The sequence below is a fragment of the Trichechus manatus genome, unplaced genomic scaffold (genome assembly GCF_000243295.1).
Source record: "Trichechus manatus latirostris isolate Lorelei unplaced genomic scaffold, TriManLat1.0 scaffold00002, whole genome shotgun sequence".
In the NCBI taxonomy this organism is placed as follows: domain Eukaryota; kingdom Metazoa; phylum Chordata; class Mammalia; order Sirenia; family Trichechidae; genus Trichechus; species Trichechus manatus.
In genome coordinates this window covers 28,061,437-28,088,900 of record NW_004443938.1, presented here as the reverse complement: position 1 = coordinate 28,088,900, position 27,464 = coordinate 28,061,437, and the positions used below count along the sequence as shown (strand labels likewise).

Sequence of the window (27,464 nt, the reverse complement as noted above, 5' to 3'; positions counted from 1 at the left end):
TGGAAAGGTTGTGGAGAGACTGGAACACTTATACACTGTTGGTGGGAATGTAAAATGGTACAACCACTTTGGAAATCTATTTGGCACTTCCTTTAAAAGCGAGAAATAGAAGTATCATAGGATGCAGCAATCCTACTCCTAGAGAAATAAGAGCCATCACACAAATAGATATATGCACACCCATGTTCATTGCAGCACTGTTCACAATAGCAAAAATATGAAAACAACCTAGGTGCCCATCAGCTAACGAATTGGTAAATTATGGTATATTCTCACAATGGAATACTATGCAACGATAAAGAACAATGATGAATCTGTGAAACATAACATGGATGAATCTGAAAGGCATTATGCTGAGTGAAATTAGTAGTAGAAAAAGGACACATGTTGTATGAGACCACTATTACAAGAACTCAAGAAAAGGTTTAAACACAGAAGAAAACATTCTTTGATGGTTACAAGGGTGAGTAGGGAGGGAGAGGGGTATACACTAACTAGATAGTGGATAACAATTATTTTAGGTGAAGAGAAGGACAACACACAATACAGGGGAAGTCAGCACAGCTGGACTAAACCAAAAGCTAAGACGTTTCCTGAATACAACCAAACACTTCGAGGGACAGAGTAGCAGGGGTGGGGGTCTGGGGCCCATGCTTTCAGGGGACATCTAGGTCAGCTGGCATAACAAAGTTTATTAAGAAAATGTTCTGCATCCCAATTTGGTGAGTGGCATCTGGGATGTTAAAAGCTATTGAGTGTCCATCTAAGATGCATCAGTTGGTCCCAACCCACCAGGAGCAAAGGAGAATGAAGAACACCAAAGACACATGGAAAATATTAGCCCAAGAAACAGTAAGGGCCACATAAACCGGAGACTCCATCAGGCTGAGACCAGAAGAACTAGATGGTGCCCAGCTACCACCAATGACCGCCCTGAATACAATAGAGAGTCCCTGACGGAGCAGGAGAAAAGTGGGGTGCAGAACTCAAGTCTAGTAAAAAGATCAGACTTAATGGTCTGACTGAGACTGGAGGGACCCTAGAAGACATGGTCTCCGGACTCTCTGTCAGCCCAGAACTGAAACCATTCCCAAAGCCAACTCTTCAGACATAGATTAGACTGGACTATAAGACGTAAAATGATACTCGTGAAGAGAGTGCTTCTTAGTTCAAGTACATACATGAAACTTAATGAACAGCTCCTGTCCGGAGGTGAGATGAGAAGGCAAAAAGGGACCGGAGTTGGTTGAAGGGACACGGGAAATCCAAGATGGAAGGGAGGAGTGCACTGTCACATAGTAGGGAGAGCAACTAGGGTCACATAACAATGTGTGTAAATTTTTGTGTGAGAAACCAACTTGAACTGGAAACCTTCACATAAAGCACAATTAAAGAGAAAAAAAAAAAAAATGGAATACAAATGACAGTCACTGGTCCATAGCAATTATATCTAGCCAGGTACATGTTGCTAGGTTCCCCTTCTCCTGGGCCAGGGGATATTGTGCTTCACTAGGAGCCGGTTCTGATCCTCAGGAGTTGTTCAGTAGCTTATAGTTCTCCACTGCCCTTGGCTCCACTCTCTGAAACACTCTTCTTTTCCCATAAGAATTGGGCTAGTTTTGCTTCTAAATAGCTTTCTTGGCCTAATCCCAGAGGACCCAGAGGCCTCTTTTCATTTGAATATAGTCTTTATCTCTTTTAGGTCAAGCTAGTGGTGTTTTTATTAGTACAACTCTTTTAAAAACTTTGTGGATTTCCTAAGAATCTGGTGAAGGTTCATATACCCAAAAGCCACAGCCACAATTTTTTTAAAGTCAGACATCTCTTTTCTTTGAGCTGAGTGTCAGGCTGCTATCAGACAACACCCTTAAGAGTCTTAGTGTCTCTTTTATTTAGCTGAGAGGCTCTACTAGACATTGTGTTAAATTTTACAAAGATCTTTACTCTGAAGCCATTTCTTACTTTGGAAACATTTTCCAGCTGTGTAGACTACAGAGGTAACAGCATTTTATTTTCTAATCTCATGAGTTCCGGCTCTTGTATGTTTTCTCTAAATAAACTGTTCTGTAACTAGACAGTTCTTTAGTTCACCTCTCTCACCCAGAACCTTATCATGTGTAGCTAAAAGCAGTCAATTGACACTTTCAACATTCTGTCTGTAGATCTTCACAGCTAGATCCAAAATTTATTATGTACATTTCTATCTTTCAAGCTACCCCAGGCAACACTTTTTCCAGTTTTTAAAAAAATTTATTGTAGTGAAAATATATATAACAAAACACACACCATCTCAACAATTTCTATGTGTACAATTCAGTAACATTGATACATTCTTCATGTTCTGTAACCATTCTCGCTATCCTTTTCCAAATCTTTCCACCACCATTAACGTAAACTCAGTGTCCTCTAAGCAAAAACTCCCCTTTCCTCCCTGCCCCCTGCCCCTCGTAACCACTAATAATCTTTGATTTCTATGTATTTGCTTATTTCACATAAGTAAGATCATATAATATTTGTACTTTTGCAACTGACTTATTTTGCTTAGCATGATCCAATAGTTTTGCTACTACGTGATATGGGTAACATTTTCCCCAGCCTGCTATAGCAATTTCCTCACCACTTTTCCAGATTCTACTAATAGTTGGCTTACTATTTTTCCAGTTTTTGCTAACAGTTACCTCACTGCTTTTCTAGACTTCCTCTGCTGGTTGGTCCCAAAATCAATGCTTCATGTTTTAGGTTTTTGACAGAGCAGCATGCCACTTCTGTATACCTATTTCTGTATCGGTTAGCTTTTGCGGCATAAGAAACCACAAATTGTAGTGGCGTAAAAAACAATGACTTATTATTTCGTGTGATTCTATTGGTTGGCTGAACAGTTCCTTGTTGATCTCTGCTGGGCCTATTCATGTGGCCAGTCAGTTGGGATAGCTGGGGTTTGGGCAAAGCTGGGATTACTGAGAAGTCTGGGCCTCATCCTCTTGGAGGATAGCTCAGCCTTCTTCACATAGTGTCTCAGGGTTCCCAACAGCAAGCCCTTTTGCACAACCATTTTTCAAGCCTCTGCTTACATAGTATTTAGTAATGTTCCATTGACCAAAACAAGTCTCATTTTTCATGGCCAAGCTCAGATTCAAGGAGTTGAGAAATAGTCTCTACCTCTTGATGGGAGAAGGTGCAGATAATGTGTAGTAAATTACTTTTTTGCAGCCTTCCAGAAAGAGGATGTACAAATTTGGGGAGAAGAAAGAGACATTTAGGAGGCCAGCTTAAGAAAGTAGGATGTGAACTGATGGTCATTACATCATGGAAATCTGACAATTTGATGTTTTCATAGTTGGTGCTATGGATTGAATTGTGTCCCCCCAAAACATGTGTTGTAAATCCTAACCTCTATGCTTGTGGTTATAATCCCATTCGGGATTGGGTTGTCTTTGTTAGGTTAATGAGGCAGGATTAATGTAGGGTGTATCTTCAGTCAATTTCTTTTGAGGTGTAAAAGGAATTCAACAAGCAAGCAAGCAGAGGAGAGATTGGTGTAACATAGATGCCAAGACACATGGAGATCTCCAAGGAACCAGGAAGCAGAAACTGAAAAGACAAGGACTTTCCTCCAGAGCCCAGAGAGAGAAAGCCTTCGCCTAGAGCTGGTCCTCTGAATTCAGACTTCTAGCCTCCTAAACTGTGAGAAAATAAATTTCTGTTTGTTAAGGCCATCCACTTGTGGTATTTCTGTTACAGCAGCACTAGGTGACTAAAACAGTGCAGATATTATCTGGCACTAAAATAGCAAAATTAATAGCTGTCATTTATTGACGTTTTAATATATGCAGTAGTAGAATTCTCACCTTTCATGTAGGAGACCTGGGTTTGATTCCTAGCCAGTCCACCTCATGTATAGCCACCACTCCTCTGTCAGTGGAGGCTTGCATGTTGCTGTGATGCTAAACAGGTTTCAGTGGAGCTTCCAGACTAAGACAGACTAGGAAGAAAGATCTGGTGATCTGTTTCTGAAAATCAGCCAGTAAAAACCCTATGGATCTCAATAATTTAATCCGTTGTGCATAGGGTCTCCAAGAGTCGGGGGCCAACTCAATGGCAGCTGGTAACAATAACATGTGCGAGGCTTCTGAAAATTATATGTATATATATACATTTTTTGGCTATAATTGGAAATGTTTGTTTCATAACAGTTTTTTTCTTCCTTCCTAATAACCTTCTTTCCCTCATTATATATAGGTCACCTAATACACGGAGCTTCTCTTTATTCATTTGCAAAATTAAGGCAATGAACAAAATAATTGTTAAAGCCTTTTTCTGCTGTTATCTTCTTTGATTTTACTTAACATGGTTACCGGGTTCATTGAGAAGGGAGCACAATAAGTACTTCCCCTTACCCACCTGGATTCTGTACCAATTGAGAAATAAGGAAAAAGCAATCAGGGGCCAAACTGTCACCTTTGTTACTGATAGACAAGGTTGGAGGGGGTGGCTTACATCTGTGGGACAACTGTGCTTCATAGTCCTGAACCTAGAATTAGGTGGACTTACGCTCCCTAGAAGCATTGGCCAGAGCTGATCTCTTCCACCCACACCCAGAAGCAGAGCAGAGAACATGGAGTCCCTGTGGTAGGCCCACTTCTAAGAGAAAGAAAGAAAAAGAGGCTGGGCTGCTATGGACAATTCCTCCTTCCAGATTCACCAGTCAGATAAGTGACCCCTTAGTAGGAGGCGGTGGAGAGAGACCATCAAAGTGGGGAAAATGTTGCTTAACAACATTAGCACCACACAACCTCAACTGTTCACACAGTGTTAATGCATAATATAGTGGAAAGGGCGTGAACATAGGACCTGAATAGATGTGGATTCAAATCCCAGCCTTCTCTAACTGCGTGAATTGAATAAGGAACTTAATTTTCCTGGGGCCCAGTTGTTAATCAGTTGAAAATGATACCCTCCTCACAAGGTTATTGTCAAGATTGTTTATGGATTATACATCAATTGTCCAGCACAATGACTACCTCATAGAGGACATTTTATTTGTCACTGACCTTAGTGAGTTTCTTTCCTCACTTACTAGGTATGATTCTAGAGGGACGCTGACCCACAGGTAGCTTACCATTACTAAATGCTTGGTTATCTAATATCTTAGCCCATCACAATCTGTAAGGAGAATGAGAGGGGTGGTGTATGGAGATAACTGAGGTAGAGTTTGACATTTTAAACCTAAGGAAAGAGAAATATTTTAAAGCAAACAAAACTGCATTACCACACAGTGCAAAGATTTTAATAATGACAATCTGCATCGTCAGTAAATTGTGTCCAATGGCCTCTCTTTAAGTAAGCAATAACGTTTACTAACGCATTTTAGAAGAAAAACTCCAACAAAAATGAGTGAATACCTTTAACATTAGAAGGGAGAAACTTTGGTTATTATAAAAATAACACAGGAAAACCTCACACCTTGATGATGATGTATTATAGATATTTCTGCCCTTCATATAGAAAATGTCAGCCCAAAATAGTAATTTGTTGGGTTGGAGAATTTAAAAGGAGTAACCATCCAACAAGGTTAGAATCAGTGGCTCAAGGGACTTTGTCTAAGATAAAAGGAAACACCAAAAGGGAATTTAAAAATTCTGTGGGGTTTTCCCTAACTTGAATCATGAGTTGGAAATATCTAGGTCATTGATGGTTCTGGAAACTACTGGTTTCTCTTTTTATGAAGTACTCCATGAAAGAGGTATGAAATGTATAGTTTATATCAAAAATGTATATGTTTTTACATGTATTGAAATTTTATTCTGCATCATTTTCTTTTCTACATAAATTTCCCCTATATTTTTCAGCGAAAAGTTTGCTTTACGTTCCAGGGCCAAAACCAAATCAGATGTAAGATACGGCAACAGCTGTTTTAGTTTGTAAAAGGTAATATAGATAACAGTGGAAAAACCTGTACAGATGACTTCAACCTTGACCCTCTAGTGCTTTTCTCTTTACTTCTCCCTCAGAGAGCTCATGTACTATCATTTTCTCAGTCATTATTTCCATGCACCTAATCCTAAAACTTAACATTTCCAACTTTCAAAAACCCATTGCCACTGAGTCGATTCCAAGTCCAACACCTGGTAACCCCATGTATTATGGAGTAGAACTGCTCCATAGTGTTTTCTTGGTTGTAATTTTTATGGAAGCCGATCACCAGGCTTTTCTTCCCTGGTGCTGCTGGGCAGGTTTGAACTGCCGACCTTTAGGTTACCAAACCAAAAAACCCATTGCTGTCGTGTCAATTCCAGCTCATAGCGACCTTATAGGACAGAGTAGAACTGCCCGCATAGAGTTTCCAGGGAACGCCTGGTGTATTTGAACTGCCAACCTTTTGGTTAGCAGCCAAACTCTTAACCACTATGCCACCAGCGTTTCCACCTTCAGGTTAGTCGAGCACAAACCGTTTGGACCACCTTTCCAAGTATCAGTGCTCTGTTATTTCAACACAGTCTTGGGTGAGTCATAACCACACTGAATCTTTGTTATAAGAAAAATTATTTATGAATGTTAATGACTTTGTGGACTTTTGGAAAGCTGTGATTAGTCACTTTCTGATTAAATGCTTTAATAGCTGAACTATTGCAGTGTTGGGAAACTCTGATATGAAGAAATGATTGTGATACTAATGGTGAAAATAATTCTACGTGCTAATCCAGATCTAGGTTATTAGATGCTGATAATTGTTCCAGGTATAAAATCTCAATAGGTAAGAAGTTCCCTATGTGATTAAAGATTTTGGAGACTTTTTTGGGAGGTTTAGGAAAAAGGAGTAGCTTTGTGGTTTACAGATGGCGGATTTTCTGGATTCAGGTATCATGTCCACATTTATTATCTGTGTGACTTTAAGCAAATGGCTTTAATTTATTAAGTCTCAAATTTCCACACCTATAAAATGGGATGATGATACTATCCCATGAGGATTGTTTTTGTTAGCTGCTGTCAAGTCACCTTCAACTCATGGTAATGTTATGTACAACAGAACGCAATGTTAGTCAGTCCTGTGTCATCCTCATAATTGCCAGCAAGTTTGAATCCATTGTGGTGGCTATTGTGCCAGTCCATCTCACCGAGGGTCTTCCTTGCCCTCACTGGCCCTCTACTTCACCAAATATGATGTCCTCCTCCAGTGATTGATTCCTCCTGATGACATGTCCAAAGCAAGTGAGTTGGACAGTGTTTTGTTGTGGTCCATAGGTTTTCATTGGTTAATTTTCAGAAGTAAATCACCAGGCCTTTCTTCCTGGTCTTAGTGTGGAAGCGCCACTGAAACCTGTCCACTATAGGTGAACCTGCTGGTATTTGAAATACCAATGACATAGTTTTCAGCATCATACCAACACACAAGCCACTACAGTATGACAAACTTACAGACAGGTGGCGGCACATAGGGTTAAACAAGTTAATATCTGCACAGTGCTTAGCGCTATGTTTGGCACATTGCAAATGCTTACTTAATGTTAATTGTAGAACAGAATATGTAGTTCTTGCCCAATGCACTTTAAGATAGATCCAACACTACTTTTGTTTTTTAAATTAACTTTAGGGCAGCAGGAAACCCTGGTGGCACAGTGGTTAAGAGTCTGGCTGCTAATCTAAAGGTCAGCAGTTTGAATCTACCAGGTGCTCCCTGGAAACCCTATGGGGCAGTTCTACTCTGCTCTGTAGGGTCAATGAGTTGGAATCAACTTGACGGCAGTGGGTTTGGTTTGGCTTTTTGGTTAGAGCAGCAAGAGTATAAGACCTTTAGGAGCTCTTTTTATTTTAACCTATACTTTCTGGACAATCAAAGGATGATTTTTTCTTTCTTCAAAGTGTTACTTTTTACTCAGCTGCATGAAATGATTATTTATGGTTCTGAATCAACCTGTTCCAGAAAGTACACTTGTTGTCCTTTAAGCATTGTGTTACTGTGGTGTGTGCTAAAAGCAACTGCTAAATTACTGTGACACAGCACCCGTGGAATTTCCTGGCCCCTACCAGATGTCTTTGGCAGGGTGATCAGACAAAGTTGTTGAGAAAGGCGTTAACAAAGCTAACAAATGGGTCTGTGCAGGTTGTGACTGGCAAAGGGTGCCTGGCCATGAGGAAGAGGGGCTTCCTGCTCACCAGACCTTGTGCCCGGCTGTGAGGCAGCATCCACCCAGAGAAAGAGGCACTCTTGCAGTTTTCACAAAGACCTGATATGGGCCTTACACAAAAGCTCAGTAAGATGCCTTATGGCTAGTGGTGGTCCCAGACACAAAGACACATTCTGGTTTCTAATCATTATTTTCTTGTAACAGTACTTTAAAATTTGGTATAAAATCAGAATACTGGAAAGAAAGATTATAAAATCTGAAAATCAGAACATGGGTACTACATTATTGAGATAAGTGAGGCACTGCTCACAAGTCCTCATTTGGAGAGTATAGCTTGGGGGCAAGATTTCTTTAATTTCACAAACAGCTGAATAACACATGCAGAGCCTATGTGTGTGTGTGTGTATTTTAGTACCTATTGAAATACGAATCTTAAAATTTATGAATTCAAATTAAAGAGGAATAAAGCCTTTAAAAGAAGCCCTGGTGGCACAGAGGTTAAGCACTTGACTGCTAACTGAAATGTCGGCAGTTCGAACCCACCAGCTGTTCCATGGGAGAAAAACGTGGCAGTCTGCTTCTGTAAAGATTTACAGCCTTGGAAACCCTATGGGGGCAGTTCTCCTCTGTGCTATGGGGTCACTATGAGTCAGAATCGCCTATACGGCAATGGGAAAGCCTTTAAGCAAGTCCCTGAGTGGTGCAAATGGTTTAGAGCTTAGCTGCTAACTGAAAAGTTGCAGGTTCAAATCCACCCAGAGGCACCTTGGAAGAAAGGCCTGGCGATCTACTTTCAAAGTATCAGCCATTAAAAACCCTATGGAGCAGAATTCTACTCTGACAGACATGGGGTCACTGCGAGTGAGAGTCACCTTGACAGCACTGACACACACAGACACACACAAAGCCTTTAAGACATTTCTCTGTCATAAATACAGAAAGGAAGGTCCTTCTACGTTCTTGGATTAGTTCCCCTCCTGTAACCTACAAATTGATCTCCATAATAAACCCCACATGGTTTGTGCGTTGCTCTGCTCTGCATTGTGTATCTCTATGTCTGGAGTATGTTTCCTAGTATTGGGCAAAATTTGCTTAATACATGAACAATTGTTTTCTTGTGCCCTTAGAGAAAGGAGGCACAAAGCCTCTCGTTAATGATCAGAGATATGACCCTAGCATTGTGTTTATAGCTGGTTCCCTTAGAAGCAAGTATGGAACAAGATATTCATGCTTGTTCTTTGTAGCACCTTATGTATTGGTTATTTATGTATTCATCGGCCCACTCGCTGATTTTCTGAGATAGGTAGGAACTTGCTTTCTGAATCTTTCCTTCCTGACATGACAGAAAATTTCAAGATTTTATGTGCCAAGTACATTAGGCTCACACAGAGGGATCCAGGTTCCAGTGGCCAGTGTATTTAGCTAATAAGAGTATTGTCTTCCTTCATTTTTTCACTGTGGATGATGTTAGAGAATTTATTCATGTACCTGAGGGCATCTCATAGCAGTAAAGCTCAATCTTCAGTTTTGTTCATATTCTCCCTTGGTTAGTGCCTGTAACAATTTGTCAATTCTAAAATTAAAGGGTTGGAATAAATAATCTCTAACATTCTTGTTACTCTGCCTTTTGGGGTTGGTAGATTGTTTTTCTGCCTCACTAGGCTGAAAGCATGAGGGCAGTGGTAGTTCAGTGGTAGAATTCTCATCTTCCATACGGGAGACCACGGTTTGATTCCCGGCTAATGAATACCACCTGTTAGTAAAGGCTTGTGTGAACAGGTTTCAGCAGAGCTTCCAGACTAAGATGGACTAGGAAGAAAGGCCTGGTGATCTACTTTTGAAAAACCAGTCACTGGAAACCCTATGGATCACAAGAGTCTGATCCACAACCAGTCATAGGGATGACACAAGACCGGGCAGTTTTTCATTCAGTTGTGCTTGAGGTTACCATAAGTCAGGGACTGAACTGATGGCAGCTAACAACAGGCTGAAAGTGAATTCTCAGTTGACCTTGACCTAACCTCCATGCCAACTAATGGAAGCCACCAGCTTTCCAGTGAGAGAGCGGCAGCCACCACTTTCCTTCCTTATCAGTTGTTTGCTCATCAAGCCTGCCTCCAACTGGGGACTATTAAGTTCCCTGGAACTGCCATGATCAGGTATCTATGGCATGGGTCACAAATTTGGTTGTGCATTAGGGGCCCAGGCATCTGTACTGTGTGAAGCTCTCCAGGTGATTCTGTTGCCCCTACAATTTGAGAGCCTGGGATACTATCATCTTCTCTTACTTAAGAAGAGAAGATATTTTTGTCTTCTCTTACTTAAAAACTTGTTGATCAATAAAAGAAGGTTTAAGCAATTTCCCCTTCCCCTTTGGATCTAGTTCTCAGGAAAGGCTATCTGTGTGCCTGAGAAGATAATTTGAAAGCAGAAGCAGACGTCTAGTAGTTGGTTGTAAATTTTCTTTTGAATTCTTAATTTCCACGTGAATCAAAGCAGGATTTATTTTAGCAACTTTATGAATACAATTTACCAAGGTTTATTACATTTTCTTTTATCACAGTGAGAAAAGGAAGGTCAGCGGAATAGTTTGCTGTTTTTTGCTTATTTTCTGTGGTTCCCTGTTTAGGATCTCACAGTACCGAATCAAGCTACTGGTTGTATAGGTTATTATTATTATTTTATTATACTTTAGGTAAAGGTTTACAGAACAAACTAGCTTCTCATTAAATAGTTAGTACACATATTGTTTTATAACGTTGGTTAACAATGCCAGAACGTGTCAAGACTCTCCCTTCTTGACCTTGAGTTCCCTATTACCAGCTTTCCTGTCCCCTCCTGCCTTCTAGTCCTTGCCCCTGGGCTGGTGTACACCTTTAGTCTCGTTTTGTTTTATAGGCCTATCTAATCTTTGGCTGAAGGGTGGACCTCAGGAGTCACTTCATTGCTGAGCTAAAAGGGTATCCGGGGGCCATACTCTTGGGGTTTCTTCAGTCTCTGTCAGGCCAATAAGTCTGGTCTTTTTTTGTGCGTAGGTTATTTTGACGTTCTTTTTGTGCCCGTATATTTTGGTATATCTTCCTTTTTGGGAACCTTCTTAGAAATAGCAGCCTCTTAGTTGAATTTCTGTTGTAGTTTTCTGAATGACCCCTCCCTGGAAACCAGGAGATGTTCTAGGTCAGTGGGACCAACACATCTGAGGCTGGGCTGGGCCAGGGAAATGGGCAGGCAGGCAAGGGGATGCCTCCTTCTTGTCTGTACCTCCAAAGAGAATTTTTATCCCACCCCCTTCCTTTCTCACTCGTTAGAGATTATGGATTTAGGCCTTTAAATGAGTTTAGACCTTCACGTGGATTAGGACCCATAACTTTATGTTTGTTAGGTTATGAAATGGAATGACTGCCTATTCATGATCATCTTCTTCCAAAGCCATTGTCTATGCAGTTGAACTACACTTTGCTCCTCATATTATTTCCCCAAATAGCTTTTCATGGCATTAGGAGAGCAGTACAGAATATAAGCAGGGGAGCTGTCTAGAACTAGTGGGATACCAGCAAGCAGATCTCTGATGTTTAGGGGTGTGTGGCACTGTCCCCTAACCACATAACCTTCCATTATAGTGCCTCGTAAGTCTTGGCCAAGATGCAAGGAAGACATATATCACCTTTTCTTGCCTTGTTCATAAAGTTTACTCATTCTCTTTCCCATCCATCTGTTGCATAGTAGAGTACATTGGGCATTGTCTTAGCTATCTAGTGCTGCTGTAACAGAAATACCACAAGTAGATAGCTTTAACAAACAGAAATTTATTTTCTCACAGCTTAGGATGCTAGAAGTCCGAACTCAGAGTGCTAGCTCTAGGGGAGGGCTTCCTATCTCTGTTGGTTCTGGAGGAAGGTCCTTGTGTCTTCAGCTTCTGCTTCCTGGTTCCTTGGAGATCTCCATGTGTCTTGGCATCTATCTTACCACATCTCTCCTCTTGCTCCCTTGTTTGTTTAATCCCTTTTATATCTCAAAAAAAAATTGACGGAAGATACACACTATTAATCCTGTCTCATTAACATAACAAAGACAACCCATTCCCAAATGGGATTATACCACAGGACTAGAGGTTAGGATTTACAACATATATTTTTAGGGGACACAACTCAATCCATAACATTCCACCCTTTGGCTCCCCAAAATTCATGTCCTTGCCACAGGCAAAACACATTCACCCTATAATATCATTCCAGAAATCTTCAATCAACTCCAAGTCCAAAATCTCATCTTCTGAATCATCCAAATCAAATCTGGGTGAGACTTTGGGTGTATTCCATCCTGGGACGAAATTCCTCTTTATCATCTGTGAACGTGTGAAATCTAGAATGCAGGTTATGTGTTTCTAACGTACAGTAGTAGAACAGGCACAGAGTAGACATTTCCATTACAAATGGGAGAAATCAGAGGGAAAGAAGGGATAACAGACACCAAGCAAGTCCAAAACCCAGCAAAACAAATTACATTAGCTCTCAAGGCTTGAAAATAATCCTCTCTAAGACAGTCTAGGCAATGGCCCTGCCCTCCAGATGGGTGTTGGCCATACCCTCTGGATTCTGGGTGGAGGCCACTTGTCATGGGTTTCAGTTTCACCTTCCAGGCCCACTGGGATGGCAACTCTGCTCCTGAGCTTTGTTGTTGTTGTTAGGTTCCATCAAGTTGGTTCCGACCCATAGCAACCATATGTACAACAGAACGAAACCCTGCCTGGTCCTGCACCATCCTCATAATCTTCGCTGTGTTTGATCCCATTGTTGCAGCCACTGTGTCAATCCATCTCATTGAGATTCTTTCTCTTTTGCTGACCATTTTACCAAGCATGATGTCCTTCTCCAGGGACTGGGCCCTCCTGATAACATGTCCAAAGTATGTGAGATGAACTGTCACCATCCTTGCTTCTAAGGAGCATTCTAGCTGTACTTCTTCTAAGACAGATATGTTCATTCTTTTGGCAGTCCATGGTATATTCTGTATTCTTCACTAGCACCATAATTCAAAGGCATTAATTTTTCTTTGGTCTTCCTTATTCATTGTGCAGCTTTCACATGCATATGAGGCATTTGAAAACACCATGGCTTGGGTCAGGTGTACCCTAGTCCTTAAAGTGACATCTTTGCTTTTTAACACTTTAAATAAGTCTTTTACAGCAGATTTGCCCAATACGTCATTTGATTTCTTGACTGCTGCTTCCATGGGCATTGATTGTGGATCCAAGTAAAATGAAATGCTTGACAACTTCAGTATATTCTCTGTTTATAATGATGTTGCTTATTGGTCCAGTTGTGAGGATTTTTGTTTTCTTTATGTTGAGGTGTAATCCATACTGATGGCTGTAGTCTTTGTTTTTCATCACTAAAGCCTTCAATTCCTCTTCACTTTCAGCAAGCAAGGTTGTGTCATTTGCATAATGCAGATTGTTAATGAGACTTCCTCCAATCCTGATGCCCCATTCTTCTTCATATAGTCCAGCTTCTTGTATTATTTGATCAGTATACAGACTGACTAAGTATGGTGAAAGGATACAACCCCAACACACACCTTTCCTGACTTTAAACCACTCCCCTAGTTCTGTTCGAATGACTGCCTCTTGGTCTATGTACAGGTTCCTCATTAGCACAATTAAGTGTTCTGGAATTCCCATTCTTTGCAGTATTATCCACAATTTGTTATGATCCACACAGTCAAATGCCTTTGCATAGTCAATAAAACACAGGTAAACATCTTTCTGGTATTCTCTGCTTTCAGCCAGGATCCATCTGACATCAGCAACAATATCCCTTGTTCCATGATGTCTCCTGAATCTGGCTTGAATTTCTGGCAGTTCCCTGTCGATGTACTGCTGCAACTGCTTTTGAATTATCTTCAGCAAAATTTCACTTGTGTGTGATATTAATGATACTGTTCTGTAATTTCTGCATTCGGTTGGGTGACCTTTTTCTTGGGAATAGGCCTAAATGTGGATCTCTCCCAGTTGATTGGCCAGGTAAATGTCTTCCAAATTTTTTGATGTAGACCAGTGAGCACTTCAGTTGAAACATCTCAGTTGCTATCCTGTCAATTCCTGGAGCCTTGTTTTTCACCAGTGTCTTCAGTGAAGCTTGGACTTCTTCCTTCAGTACCATCGTTTCTTGATCATATACTACCTCTTGAAATGACTGAACATCAACCTGTTCTTTTTGGTATGGTGACTCTGTGTATTCCTTCCATCTGCTTTTGATGTTTCCTGCATGATTCGGTATCTTGCCCATGTTGTTGTTGTTAGGTGCTGTCAAATTGGTTCCAACTCATAGTGACCCCATGAACAACAGAACAAAACATGGCCCAGTCCTGTGCCATCCTCCCAATTGTTGTGCTTCAGCCCATTGTTGCAGCCACTGTGTGAATCCGTTTCGTTCAGGGTCTTCCTCTTTTTTGCTGACCCTGTACTTTACCAAGCATGATGTCCTTCTTCAGGGCTGATCTCTCCTGACAACATATCCAAAGTATGTAAGACGTAGTCTTGCCATCCTTGCTTCTAAGGAGCGTTCTGGTTGTACTTCTTCCAAGACAGACCTGTTCATTCTTTCAGTAATCCATGGTATATTCAGTATTCTTCTTCAACACCACAATTCAAAGGCATCAATTCTTCTTCAGTCTTCCTTATTCATTGTCCAGCTTTCGCATGCATATGAGGCAATTGAAAACACCATGGCTTGGATCAGGTGCACCTTAGTCCTTAAGGTGACATCTTTGCTTTTCAGCATTTTAAAGAGGTCTTTTGCAGCAGATTTGCCCAATACAATGGGTCTTTTGATTTCTTGACTGCTGCTTCCATGGATGTTGATTGTGGATCCAAGTAAAATGAAATACTTGACAACTTAAATCTTTTCTTCATTTATCATGATTTTGCTTATGGGTCCAGTTGTGAGGATTGTTGTTATCTTTATGTTATTTTGCCCATAGAATCCTCCAGTATTGCAGCTTGAGGCTTGAATTTTTCTTCAGTTCTTTCAACTTGATAAATGTTGCTCCCTTTTGGTTTTCTACTCCAGGTCTTTGCACATGTCATTTTAATACTTTACTTTGTCTTCTTGAGCTGCCCTTTGAAATCTTCTGTTCAGCTCTTTAACTTCATCATTTCTTCTGTTTGCTTTAGCTACTCGATGTTCAAGAGCAAGTTTCGGAGTCTCTTCTGACATCCGTTTTGGTCTTTTCTTTCTTTCTTGTTTTTTTAATGACTCTTGGCTTTCTTCATGTATGATGTCCATGATGTCATTCCAGAACTCGTCTGGTCTTTGGTCATTAGTGTTCAATGCATCAAATCTGTTCTTGAGATGGTCTCTAAATTTAGGTGCGATATACTCAGGGTCATTCTTTGGCTCTCGTGGACTTGTTCTAATTTTCTATTCAGCTTCAGCTTATATGAGGAATTGATGGTCTGTTCTGCAGTCAGCCTGCGGCCCTGTTCTGACTGATGATACTGAGTTTTTCCATCGTCTTTTTCCACTGATGTAGTTAGTTGGATTTCTGTGTGTTCCATCCAGTGAGGTCCATGTGTATAGTCACCATTTATGTTGTTGAAAAAAGGTATTTGCAATGAAGAAGTCATTGGTCTTACAAAATTATATCCTGCAGTCTCCAGCATTGTTTCTGTCATCAAGGTTGTTATTTTCCAACTACCGATCCTTCTTCGTTTCCAACTTTCGCATTCCAATCACCAGTAATTATCAATGCATCTTGATTGTATGTTTAATCAATTTCAGAATGCAGAAGTTGGTAAAAATCTTTAATTTCTTCATCGTGGACCTTAGTGGTTAGTGCATAAGTTTGAATAATAGTTGTATTAATTAGTCTTCCTTATAGGCGTATGGATATTATCACTGACAGCGTTGTACTTCAGGATAGATTTTGAGGTGCAGTGCCATTCCTCTTCAATTTGTCATTCCCAGCATAGTAGACCATAGGATTGTCTGATTCAAAATGGCCAATACCAGTCCATTTCAGCTCACTAATGCCTAGGATATCGATGTTTATCCCGAGGCTTAGGCAACATAATTCAATCCATAACACCTACTGCACTGTACTAAGGATATAGCAGGGATGTGTGAAGCCTGTCACTATAAATATTTGAATCACATATTGTTGTAACAAAAATTTGGAAATAACTAATGCATGATAAAGAGGTACCGGCTACTACATAAATCACAGAGTTTAGAAGGCTTTCTAATTGTATGAAAAATGTACATGCTCTTTTAAGTAGAAAAAGAAGGTAAAGGGAGAATGTGCAGCACTACCACATATATTCTGAAACAAAAACTTGAATAATACACATCAAAATGTTAATAGTAGTTTCCTTTCAATTGTGGAGTTATAAATGGTTTTCATTACTTCCTTTGCTTTCCTGTATTTTCCAAAATTTTATAATGTCCATGTAGATTTTTGTAATTAAATAAAATCTCACAAAACTATAAATATCATTTTTTAAAGGACAAACTACGTAAGGCCTTTTTGAAGGCATGTGCATTTCAATTAGGTTAACACCATACATTACCTGGGCGGAGTTATATCAGCTAGCTAGCATGGTGTCAAACTGTATCTGTCTGCTAAAGGTGGTGACTATTATGGATTGAATTGTGTCCCCCCAAAATATGTGTTGTAAATCCTAACCTCAATGCCTGTGGTTATAATCCCATTTGGGAGTGGATTCTCTTTATGTTAATGAGGCAGGATCAATGTAGGGTGTATCTTGAGTCAATCCCTTTTGAGATATAAAAGAGAGCAAACAAGCAAGCAAGCAGAGGAGAGATGGAGGAAGAGAGATGCCAAGCCTCATGAAGATCTCAAAAGAACCAGGAAGCAGAAGCTCAGAGAGTTAAGGACCTCCCTCCAAAGCCAAAAGAGAGAGAAAGCCTTCCCCTAGAGCTGGCACCCTGAATTTGGACTTCTAGTCTCCTAAACTGTGAGAAAATAAATTTCTGTTTGTTAAAGCCATCCACTTGTGGTATTTCTGTTATTATAGCACTATTTAACAAAGACAGAAGTTGGCACCAAGAGTGGGGTGCTGCTCTAACAGATACCTAAAATGTGGAAGTGGTTTTGGAATTGGGTAATGGGTAGAGGCTGGAAGAGTTTTAAGATGACTAATGGTAAAAGCCTGGATTGTCTTGAAGAGACTGTTGGTAGAATTATGGACATCAAAGGCAATTCTGATGAGGGCTCAGAAGAAACTGAGGAGAGTTATAAAGTCTCTGTTGTCTTAGAGAATACACATGTTGCCTGCAACAGAATGTTGCTAGAAATATCGATGTTAAATGTGCTTCTGGGATGCCTTAAAAGAAAATGATGAACATGTGATTGGACAGTGGAGGAAGGGTCATGCCTTTTATGCAGTGGCAAAGGACTTGTCTGAATTATGTTCAAATGTTTGGTGGAAGGTAGAACTTGTAAGTGATGGATATCTGGCTGATGAGATTTCTTTAGCAGGATCTTAAAGGGGCTGTGTGGTTTCTACTTGCTGCTTATAGTAAAATGTGAGAGGAAAGAAATGGACTTACAAACTGACTGTGTAAATGAAAACAAAACTCAAAGATTTGGAAAATTCTGTTATACAAGTCTGAGTGGAGCTAGCAGGCTGCGTGTTTGTGTGATCTTGTCTCAGAGACAGGTAGTGCTTGCAACATGGCTGACCAACTGACCAAAGAGCAGATTGCAGAATTCAAAGAAGCTTTTTCACTATTTGACAAGGATGGTGTTGGAACTATAACAACAAAGGAATTGGGAACTGTAATGAGTTCTCTTGGGCAGAATCCCACAGAAGCAAATTATAGGACATGATTAATGAAGCAGATGCTGATGGTAATGAAACAGTTAACTTCCTGGAATTTCTGACAATGATGCCAAGAAAAATGAAAGACACAGACAGTGAAGAAGAAATTAGAGAAGCATTCCATGTGTTCGATAAGGATGGCAATGGCTATATTAATGCAGCATAACTTTGCCACGTGATGACAAATCTTGGAGAGAAGTTAATAGATGAAGAAGTTGATGAAATGATCAGGGAAGAAGATATTGATGGTGATGGTCAAGTAAACTATGAAGAGTTTGTACAAATGATGACAGCAAAGTGAAGACATTGTACAGAATGTGTTAAATTTCTTGTACGAAATTGTTTGCCTTTTCTTTGTTTGTAACTTATCTGTAAAAGGTTTCCCCCTGCTATCAAAAGAGTATGGATGTATAGTAATCAGGGCTTCATTCCTCCATGTTTTCTTCCCTTATCTTACTGTCATTGTCCTGAACCCTTATTTTAGAAAACTGATCAAGTAATATTTTGCATGTGGCTTACTCTGGATATATCTACGCCTTTCTTCCCATCTAAACTTAGATGGAGGTGATCAAATGGATCATGCCTTTTTTAAAAAGTAGTTTTCTTTAGGAACTGTCAGCATGTTGTTGTTGAAGTGTAGAGTTGTAACTCAGCATGGACTATGGACAGTCAACAATATGTACTTAAAGTTGCACCATTATAAGACGGGTGTATGATTCAGGTACTTGTACCCTATTTTTTTGTACTGTTGGTCTGTTCCAGATAAGTTTTCTTTTATTGTTACTTGCTTTTTAAACTTTGTTCAGCCACTTAAAGAAAATCTGCTTATGGAACAAATTACCTTGAATCCATTCCAAGTTGTATATTTGTTTTCCAATTTAAAAAAAAATTACAATTAAAAAAAAATCTGTTGTACAGACTGAGGGCACTTGTCTTGGATTTTCACCAAGGATGTGGCTATGCAATCTTTGTTAAAGAGATTAAGCCTGTGACTGATGGATCTAACCAGCTACCACAGCTGAAGACCCATCAGCTTAGACTGAAGGGGACAAAGAAAGAACGAAAGGAAAGAATGCTGTCTGTCTCTTGGAATTCTACAGACAGGAAACAGGCCAAAAGGGCTACATCTGTTATCCTCCAAGAAAAGAAGAGGACCATCCCTGGAGCAACTCGGAGATCAGCAGAACTGGTGGAAGGAGCACAGGAAGCAGGACATTCTTGGTTTCAAAGGGTGGGTCCACAGCCTCCTACTTTTCAAAGAGGTGGGTCTTCACCAACTCTGTGCTGGAGTGTGGGGCTGCCATTAAACTATGCTAGGGGGATGGGGCCACTGCCATGCCTAAGGGGCAGAAGAATGGGGCCTGCTGGCCGCTCAGATGTACTAGGAGAATGGGACCGCCTAAAGCTGAGGGAGCTGATTTGCTGTCCCAGTAGGCCTGGAAGGTGGAGCTGAAGCCTAGGGCTGAGTGGCTGCCACGGAGAATCCAGAGGGTGTAGCCAACATCCAGAGCCTTGAGGGCAGGGCCCTTGCCCAGACAGTCCCAAAGAACAGAGGGTTATTTTCAAACCTTGAGAGCTAATGTAAATTGTTCTCCTGAAATTTGGACTTGCTTGGTGCCTATTATCTCTTCTTTCCCTCCAGTTTCTCCTGTTAGTAATAGAAATGTCTGCCTTGTGCCTCTTCTACCAGTATACTTTGGAGACAGATAACCTGCATCCTAGATTTCACAGGTTGACAGATGAAGAGGAATTTTGCCCCAGGATAGAATACGCCCAGAGTCTCATCCGTTTTTGATTTAGGTGATTCAGAAGATGAGATTTTGGACTTGGAGTGGATTTAAAACTTTTGGGATGATGTGATGGAGTGAATGTGTTTTGCATGTGGCAAGGACATGAATTTTGGGGAGCCAAAGGGTGGAATGTTATGGATTGAATTGTGTCCCCTAAAAATATGTGTTGTAAATCCTAACCCCTAGTCCTGTGGTTATCATCTGATTTGGGTATGTATTGTCTTTGTTATGTTAATGAGACAGGATTAGTGTACAGTGTATCTTGAGTCAATCTCTTTTGAGATATAAAAGAGATTAAACAAGCACGGGAGCAGAGGAGAGATGGGGTAAGGATAGATGCCAAGACACATGAAGATCTCCAGGGAACCAGGAAGCAGAAGCTGAAAAGACAAGGACCTTCTTCCAGAACTAACAGAGATAGAAAGACTTCCCCTAGAGTCGGTGCTCTGAATTCGAACTTCTAGCCTCCTAAGCTGTGAGAAAAGAAATTTGTTTGTTAAAGCCATCCACTTATAGCAGCACTGGATAACTAAGACCATATGCAAATGCAAGTTTTAAAAGCTCTTATACATATTGCTAAACTGTCCTCCAGAAAGGCCCTAACAATTTACCCTCCTACCAGCATTTTTTGAGAATTCCCAGAATACTTGCCAAATTTTAAAAATTATAATTAAAAAAAAAATTAGTGTGAAAAAATTCTCAGTGGCTTAATTGTATTTCCTTGTTTAATAATGAAGTTAAAAATCTTTTCATCGTTCCACTAATTTAGTGAAATGGTTAAGAGGGGCTTCTCTGGACTCCAACTGTTCACTTACTGGTGACCTTGAGTAAGTTCCTCAACCTCCCTATGACTCACTTACCAACTTTGATAATGACAGTACATCAGAGTCCATATGAAGATTAAAGATGGTATCACATGAAAAGTGCCTAGAAAGTACCTGGCTACAGTAAGTGCCTCATACATTACATATTAGGTACTGTTATGTTCTCTGGCACTTACATTCTCCTTATATGAATTGCCTTTTCATTTTCTTTGATTGAGAGAGTACTTTGTTGTTGTTGTTTTTGTAAGAATTTGTTATATATTAAAAATGTTTGCCATTACCTACCATATATTACAGTTTCTCTTCAATTTGTGGTTTGTCTTTTAACTTTTGTCAAAGTGAGGAAATACTGAATATCAGGAAATTCAGGTCAAGGGATAGGCTAGATCTTTTTCCTGCCTCTCAGTCACACTGCCAATACAGTAACCTCCTTCTTTGTTTAGAAGGTCTGGTGTTGACTTCCTGCTTTCAAGAGATAGCAAAAGTGGCATTTTCAGTAGGATAACTTGTTATATTAAAAATCGAATCATGGAATGAGACTTCTGCTTAATTTGTGTTAATGATCATGGCAGATGAGAGAACATGGTTAATATTTCACCATTTCCATTAGTCATTAAATCCATCTTAATAAATTACTTCAACTTTAGAGAAACTTTTGAGATCAAGATCCCTGATAAACTGAGTAGCCATTAAGTGTTACTGCTCCCCCCCTCCGCCCCTTTTGTGTGCAAATTATATTGTAGAAAGAGAATCTTTCCAGACACAAAGGAAGGGTAAAATGTTCAATATTTTGTCATATATACATGCTACTAGGAATGAAAGCTTTTCACTTTACTGGAAAAAGTATGTATATAGAGATCATTATTTTGCTTTGCCAAGAAAAGTGATCAGAACCACTTTTATAAAAATATGAAAATTCTTGAGCTGCCAACTTGTTTCAAAATATTAAAAATGGGCAAATATTGCTGCTGCATGGTGAGTAAATTAGAGTTGGTTATATTATTGCTACTAGCCTTGTGTATGTTTGAAATTTTCCATATACATTTTTAAAATGCAGTTAGGGAAGTGCAAATCAGAACCACAATGAGATACTACTTCATATCCAGTAAGATGTCTATTTAAAAAAAAAAAAAAAAACCCTGAAAATACCAAGTATTGGCAAGGATTTGGAAAAATTGGAATCCTTGTCCATTGCTAGTGGGAATGTAAAATGGTACAACTACTGTGGAAAACAGTTTGGTAGTTCCTCCAAAAGTTAAATATAGAATTACCATATGACCCAGCAATTCCACTCCTAGGTGTATACCCAAAAGAACTGAAAGCAAAAACTCAGATACTTGTACACCAATGTTATTGTAGCATTATTTCACAACAGCCAAAAAATGGAAGCAACCCAAGTAACCATTAACAGAAGAATGAATAAACAAAATATATACATACAGTTGAGTATTAGCCACAAAGAGAAATGAAGTTCTGATACATGCTACAACATTGATGAACCTTGAAAACATCATGCTTAGTGAAATAAGTCAGACAAAAAAGGGCAAATATCGTATGATCCCACTTTATAAAATACCTATAATTTTATTAGTGGTACCAGGGGCTGAGGGTAGGGATGGACTGGGGACTTACTGCCTAATGGGTACTGAATTTCTGTTTAGGGTGATAAAAAGTTTTGGAAATAGTGGTGATGGTTGCACTACATTGTGAATGTAATTAATGTCACTGAATTGTAGTTAAAAATGGTTAGGATGGCAAATTTTATGTTATACATATATTTTTACCACAGTAAAATAAAATAAGCGGTGATCTTAACAGTACTACCACTAGGGAATGGAATAGGGGAGCAAGGGAATTTCAGTGTATACATTCTACTTCCTCGTTGGATTTTTGTCTTTATTTTGTTGTTGTTTTACCTCAAGCATTTTTTACTTTTTTAACATTTTTAAGAGGAAAAAAGGTTAAGGCAATAATGAAGCAACCTATGATTTATATGGTAACTGCTTTAAAAGTTACGAAGACGACTGAAGGTACTCACTGGAGCTGAAATAGAAATGAGTACTTGGTGTTGGCCTCAAATCCTCGTAAGATGACTATTATTAAAAACCCTTATCCTTGCAAGTCTTCTTGTTTTTACTTTTATATGTCTGTTTTGATTTGCGATTATTGGAAAACTTAACGCAAGAAAAAGGGATTGCGCTTCAGTGCAATCAAATTTTTAATTGCTGACTGAGTTCTGGGCACCTATAGTATGGAACTGCAGGTACCCATAGGCTTAAAATATGACTGTCTTCATGTTTTCTGGTCATGTTACTCCTTTGCAGGTAAGCAAAAAGGCATAGAGCACTGAGCTCCTTCAGTGTCTTACTACCTACACCTAGGGATAAAGAAAGTGCTGAGCAGGACGTTTATTTTAAGCTTCCATCCACTGAATGCAAATATTTGACGCTCAGTAGAGGAATGTAGGGTCACTATGAGTTGGAAATCAACTCAACGGCAACGGGTTTGGTTTTCTTGATTGTTTGTTTAGAGGGATATAACCTCAGTATCTCTACTTGCAGGCAAAATGAAGGACCGGCTAGCAGAACTTCTGGAGTATTCCAAGCACTATGACCAGCAGTTCCCAGATGGGGACGACGACGTGGGCTCGCCCGACGAGGACATCGTGTTCGAGACGGACCACATCCTGGAGTCCTGGTACCGAGACATCCAGAACCTTCAGAATGAAAACCAGCAGCTGACGGCCGACGTGAAGCGGCTGGGGAAGCAGAACACCCGCTTCCTCACGTCCATGCGGCGCCTCAGCAGCATCAAGCGCGACACCAACTCGATCGCCAAGGACATCAAGGCGCGGGGCGAGGCCATCCACCGCAAGCTGCTCACCATGAAGAAACTGTGCGAGGAGGCCGAGGCCCAGCACGGCGCGCACTCGGCCGTGGGGCGCATCTCGAGGGCGCACTACAACGCACTCACTCGCGCTTTCCAGGACGCCATGCACGAATACAACCAGGCCGAGATGAAGCAGTGCGCCAACTGCAAGATCCGCATCCAGCGCCAGCTCGAGATCATGGGCAAGGACGTCTCGGGTGACCAGATCGAGGACATGTTCGAGCAGGGCAAGTGGGACGTGTTCTCCGAGAACCTGCTGGCCGATGTTAAGGGCGCACGGGCGGCACTCAATGAGATCGAAAATCGCCACCGTGAGCTGCTGCGGCTGGAGAGCCGCATCCGCGACTTGCATGAGCTCTTCCTGCATATGGCCAGGCTGGTGGAGGAGCAGGCCGAGACGCTGAACGTCATCGAGTTCAACGTGCTCGAGACCTGTGACTACGTGGGTCAGGCCAAGGCGCATGTTCGCAAGGCCGTGCAGTACAAGAAAAAGAACCCCTGTCGGACCCTGTGCTGCTGCTGCTGCCCCTGCGTCAACTAGCTGCGGGTGAAGCTACCCCAGCCCTGGGAGCAGGCTGGAAGCACAAGTGGGAAAACCCGCCAAAGGCAAGGCTCAGGGGACTGCTTCTGACCTCAGTCTTTCGAGAGAGAGGATGCGTGAGGTTCAAGATTCCAAGCCAGCTGTGCTTGGAAAGATGTTGATGCTGTTGATGTTTCTTCAGTAAGGACAAACTCCTACTTACGTTGTGTGAGGTGATCAGATGACACGTTGCACTCTTGCCCTCTTAAGGGAAGCCAAATAAGGAACTGACGTTTTGACCTCCTGTAGGCAAGGTCTGTGTCCAAAACCAAAGAAAACTCGCGAGGAAGTCAGTTCTGCATCCCTAGTAGTGTGAACTCATTAGCAAAACTTAAATTCCTGCACCTGTCCTAAAACTTCCTTGGAGTCCCTGGCTGGTGCAAACAGTTAACGCTCTGGGCTGCTAACTGAAAGTGCTAACTGAATGGCTGGAGGTTTGAGTCCACCAGAGGCACCTTGGAAGAAAGGCCTGGCAATTTACTTATGAAAAATCAGCCACTGAAAACCCTATGTAGCACAGTTCTACTCTGACACACGTGGGGTCGCCATGAGTCAGAATTGACTGGATGGCAACTGGCTTGGTTTTGGCTTTTAAAGCTTCCGTGGTTCTGTTCAATTTCTAGTGAAATTGACCTTGGGAAAAACTGTATCTCCTTCGTTTCTAATTATACATCTTGTTTATATTATGTGATTCCAGCCTACAAGTATACCTTTCTGCTTACTTCCTCCTCCCCTTTCCTTAATCACATTAAACCCTCATTATTTCCTTGACTCTTTAACTATTAATATCTTCTTTTAGAATATATTTTGGGATTTTTTCCCAAATATTTTTAATCACTGAGTATTGAAAAAGCACTCAAGTTGAAGTATGTATCAGTCACATTTTATATATTTTTCATAGATAAAAATAATTTAAAATTTACCTTTTTACTTGTTTATTATATACACACATATGGAAGTGTAAAATACTAATATTCACTAATGTGCATACATGGTAACCATTTGGTTTAATTTTAATTTTGTAAGTGATATATACCAGAAAGATGGACACTTTTTTTTGGTTATTGGTGTTGACTTGCTTGTTTTAAACTTATCTCACTCCAGTTTTTGCATCTCCATAGTCCAGTTTCAGTTAAAACTTTATTTTGAACAACTCTGTGCTGGTTATGGTGGTAAAGACAGGCGTTGGAGGCTGAAAAGACATACAGAACTAGAGATAATAAAGTCTTGTTCTTGGAAATATTACTTTTGCTTTACTGGGGACCATTCCTTTCATGTACTGAAATAGTCATTTAAAATAAAAGAATCTTGTTTTTCAGGAAAGCTTAATAAACATTACATTTTAAATATCCTTTATATATAAACGTATATATGTGAGTGTCTTGACCATCTAAATCTCAGTCATTTACTATTTCCATTATTAAAAAATGTTTATTACTAGCTATTTCATGCTGCAACATTTGGGTGGAACTCTGAGTTAAAAAAAAAGAAAGAAAGAAAAAAAAACTCAAAACTAAAAGAATTCACGTTAGGAAGTTTTGCTTTCTTTCCTGAGTTAACAATAGTTTACCAAAATCATCACGTCTTAGAAATTTGGTTTCATTTGCAGACTTGTAATGCTCTTGCCCATGTTTCCTGCCCTTTCTACTCACATAAATGAGCATGAAGTCTAATCAACAGTCATATTTCTTAAAGCCTTCAAAAGGTGACATTTTAAAAGGAGTAGAAAGAAGACTACATGAGCTTTCTGGGACTCACTGACTAACCTGCTATGACCATGAAAATCTACACCTATACCTAATTTTAATTTCATGGTTAAATATGAGAAACTTGGAAACCAAGTCACACCAGATTCTTCTCAGATTTCTTTCTCAGCTAACTCCAGGGGTATGTTTCAACTTTGACTTCATTCCCTTTCCCTCGGGGGAAAAAAACAGTCTTCACAAAGCTACACTGCCATGTTTTTCATGGTAGAAAGATGTTGTTATTAGAGACCATCAGCTAGTTTTGACAACAGTTCATGAACTTGACTTGTTTAAGTACATAAAGCATGTTCTTTGCTTGTTGTTAGGTGCCATCGAGTCAGTTCTGATGCATAGTGACTCTGTGTACAACAGAACGAAACACTGCCTGGTCCTGCGCCATCCTCACAGTCATTATACTTGAGCCCATTGTTGCAGCCACTGTGTCAGTCCATCTCATTGAGGGTCTTCCTCTTTTCGCTGACCCTCTACTTTACCAAGCATGATGTCCTTCTCCAGGGACTGGTCCTGCCTGATAACATGTCCGAAGTACGTGAGATGAAGTCTTGCCATCCTTGCTTCTAAGGAGCATTCTGGCTGTACTTCTTCCAGTTCATTCTTCTGGCAGTCTGTGGTATATTCGATGTTCTTCACCAACACCATAATTCAAATGCATCAATTCTTTGGTCTTCTTATTCACTGTCCAGCTTTCACATGCATATGGGGCGATTGAAAATACCATGGCTTGGGTCAGGTGCACCTTAGTCTTCAAGGTGACATCTTTGCTTTTTAACACTATAGAGGTCTTCTGCAGCAGTTTTGCCCAATACTATGTGCTGTTTGATTTCTTGACTGCTGTTTCCATGGGTGTTGACTGTGGATCCAAGTAAAACGAAATCCTTGACAACTTCAATCTTTTCTCCATTTATCATGATTTTGCTTATTGGTCCAGTTGTGAGGATTTTTGTTTTCTATATGTTGAGGTGTAATCCACACTGAAGGCTGTGGTCTTTGATCTTCATCAGTAGGTGCTTCAAGTCCTCTTCACTTTCAGCAAGCAAGGTTGTGTTATCTGCATAACACAGGTTGTTAATGAGTCTTCCTCCAATCCTGATGCTGCATTCTTTATCATATAGTCCAGCTTCTCGGAAGACTTCTTTGCTTAGACCCATTTCTAAAAGTAAATGAGTTTGCAGGCTCTGTATATTCCTTAATTTCCTACTTTTTAAATTGGAGAATTAGGTCAAAACAAAACTGCACTTTAGTATACTAATTGACCAACTATTGCCTATGAAAAGGCAAGAATTTTTTCGTAACCATGTCAGTGTGGCATAGTGGTGAGCACAGATTCTGGACTCCCTTGCTGGGTTTAAACCCTGACTCTGCCACATGCTAGCTGTATGACTTGGGCAAGCTACTTAACCTAATATCTCTGTGCCTCGGTTTTCTCATCTATGTTGTTACTGTTAGTTGCCGTTGAGTCAGCCCTGACTGCTGGCAACATTATGTATAGCAGAACAAAACATAGCCCGGTCCTGTGCCATCCTCATAATGGTTGGTATGTTTGAGCCCATTGTTGCAGCGACTGCTTTCACTGACCTTCCACTTTACCAAACATGATGCCCTTTTCTAGCAATTGGTCTTTCCTGATGACATTTCCAAGGTAAGC

At 40.3% G+C, this 27,464-nt stretch overlaps 1 protein-coding gene and 1 pseudogene across 4 annotated transcripts in view; both read left to right on the top strand.

Moving 5' to 3' along the window:
* The window catches only part of STX11 (syntaxin 11), a 73,060-nt gene extending 47,639 nt beyond the window's left edge, over positions 1-25,421 (top strand). For 3 of the 4 annotated variants that reach the window (XM_023729417.1, XM_023729424.1, XM_004368853.3), the window contains one exon: positions 23,146-25,421. In XM_023729417.1, coding sequence (XP_023585185.1) covers positions 23,146-24,014 — 869 coding nt within the window. In that variant the 3' untranslated portion in view covers positions 24,015-25,421. Of the gene's footprint in view, positions 1-19,212; positions 19,233-23,145 lie in introns of those variants that run through there. The other variant, XM_023729432.1, reaches the window with a different exon arrangement.
* On the top strand, positions 17,639-19,033 carry LOC111820180 (calmodulin-like; annotated as a pseudogene).
* Positions 25,422-27,464: the final 2,043 nt, after the last annotated feature.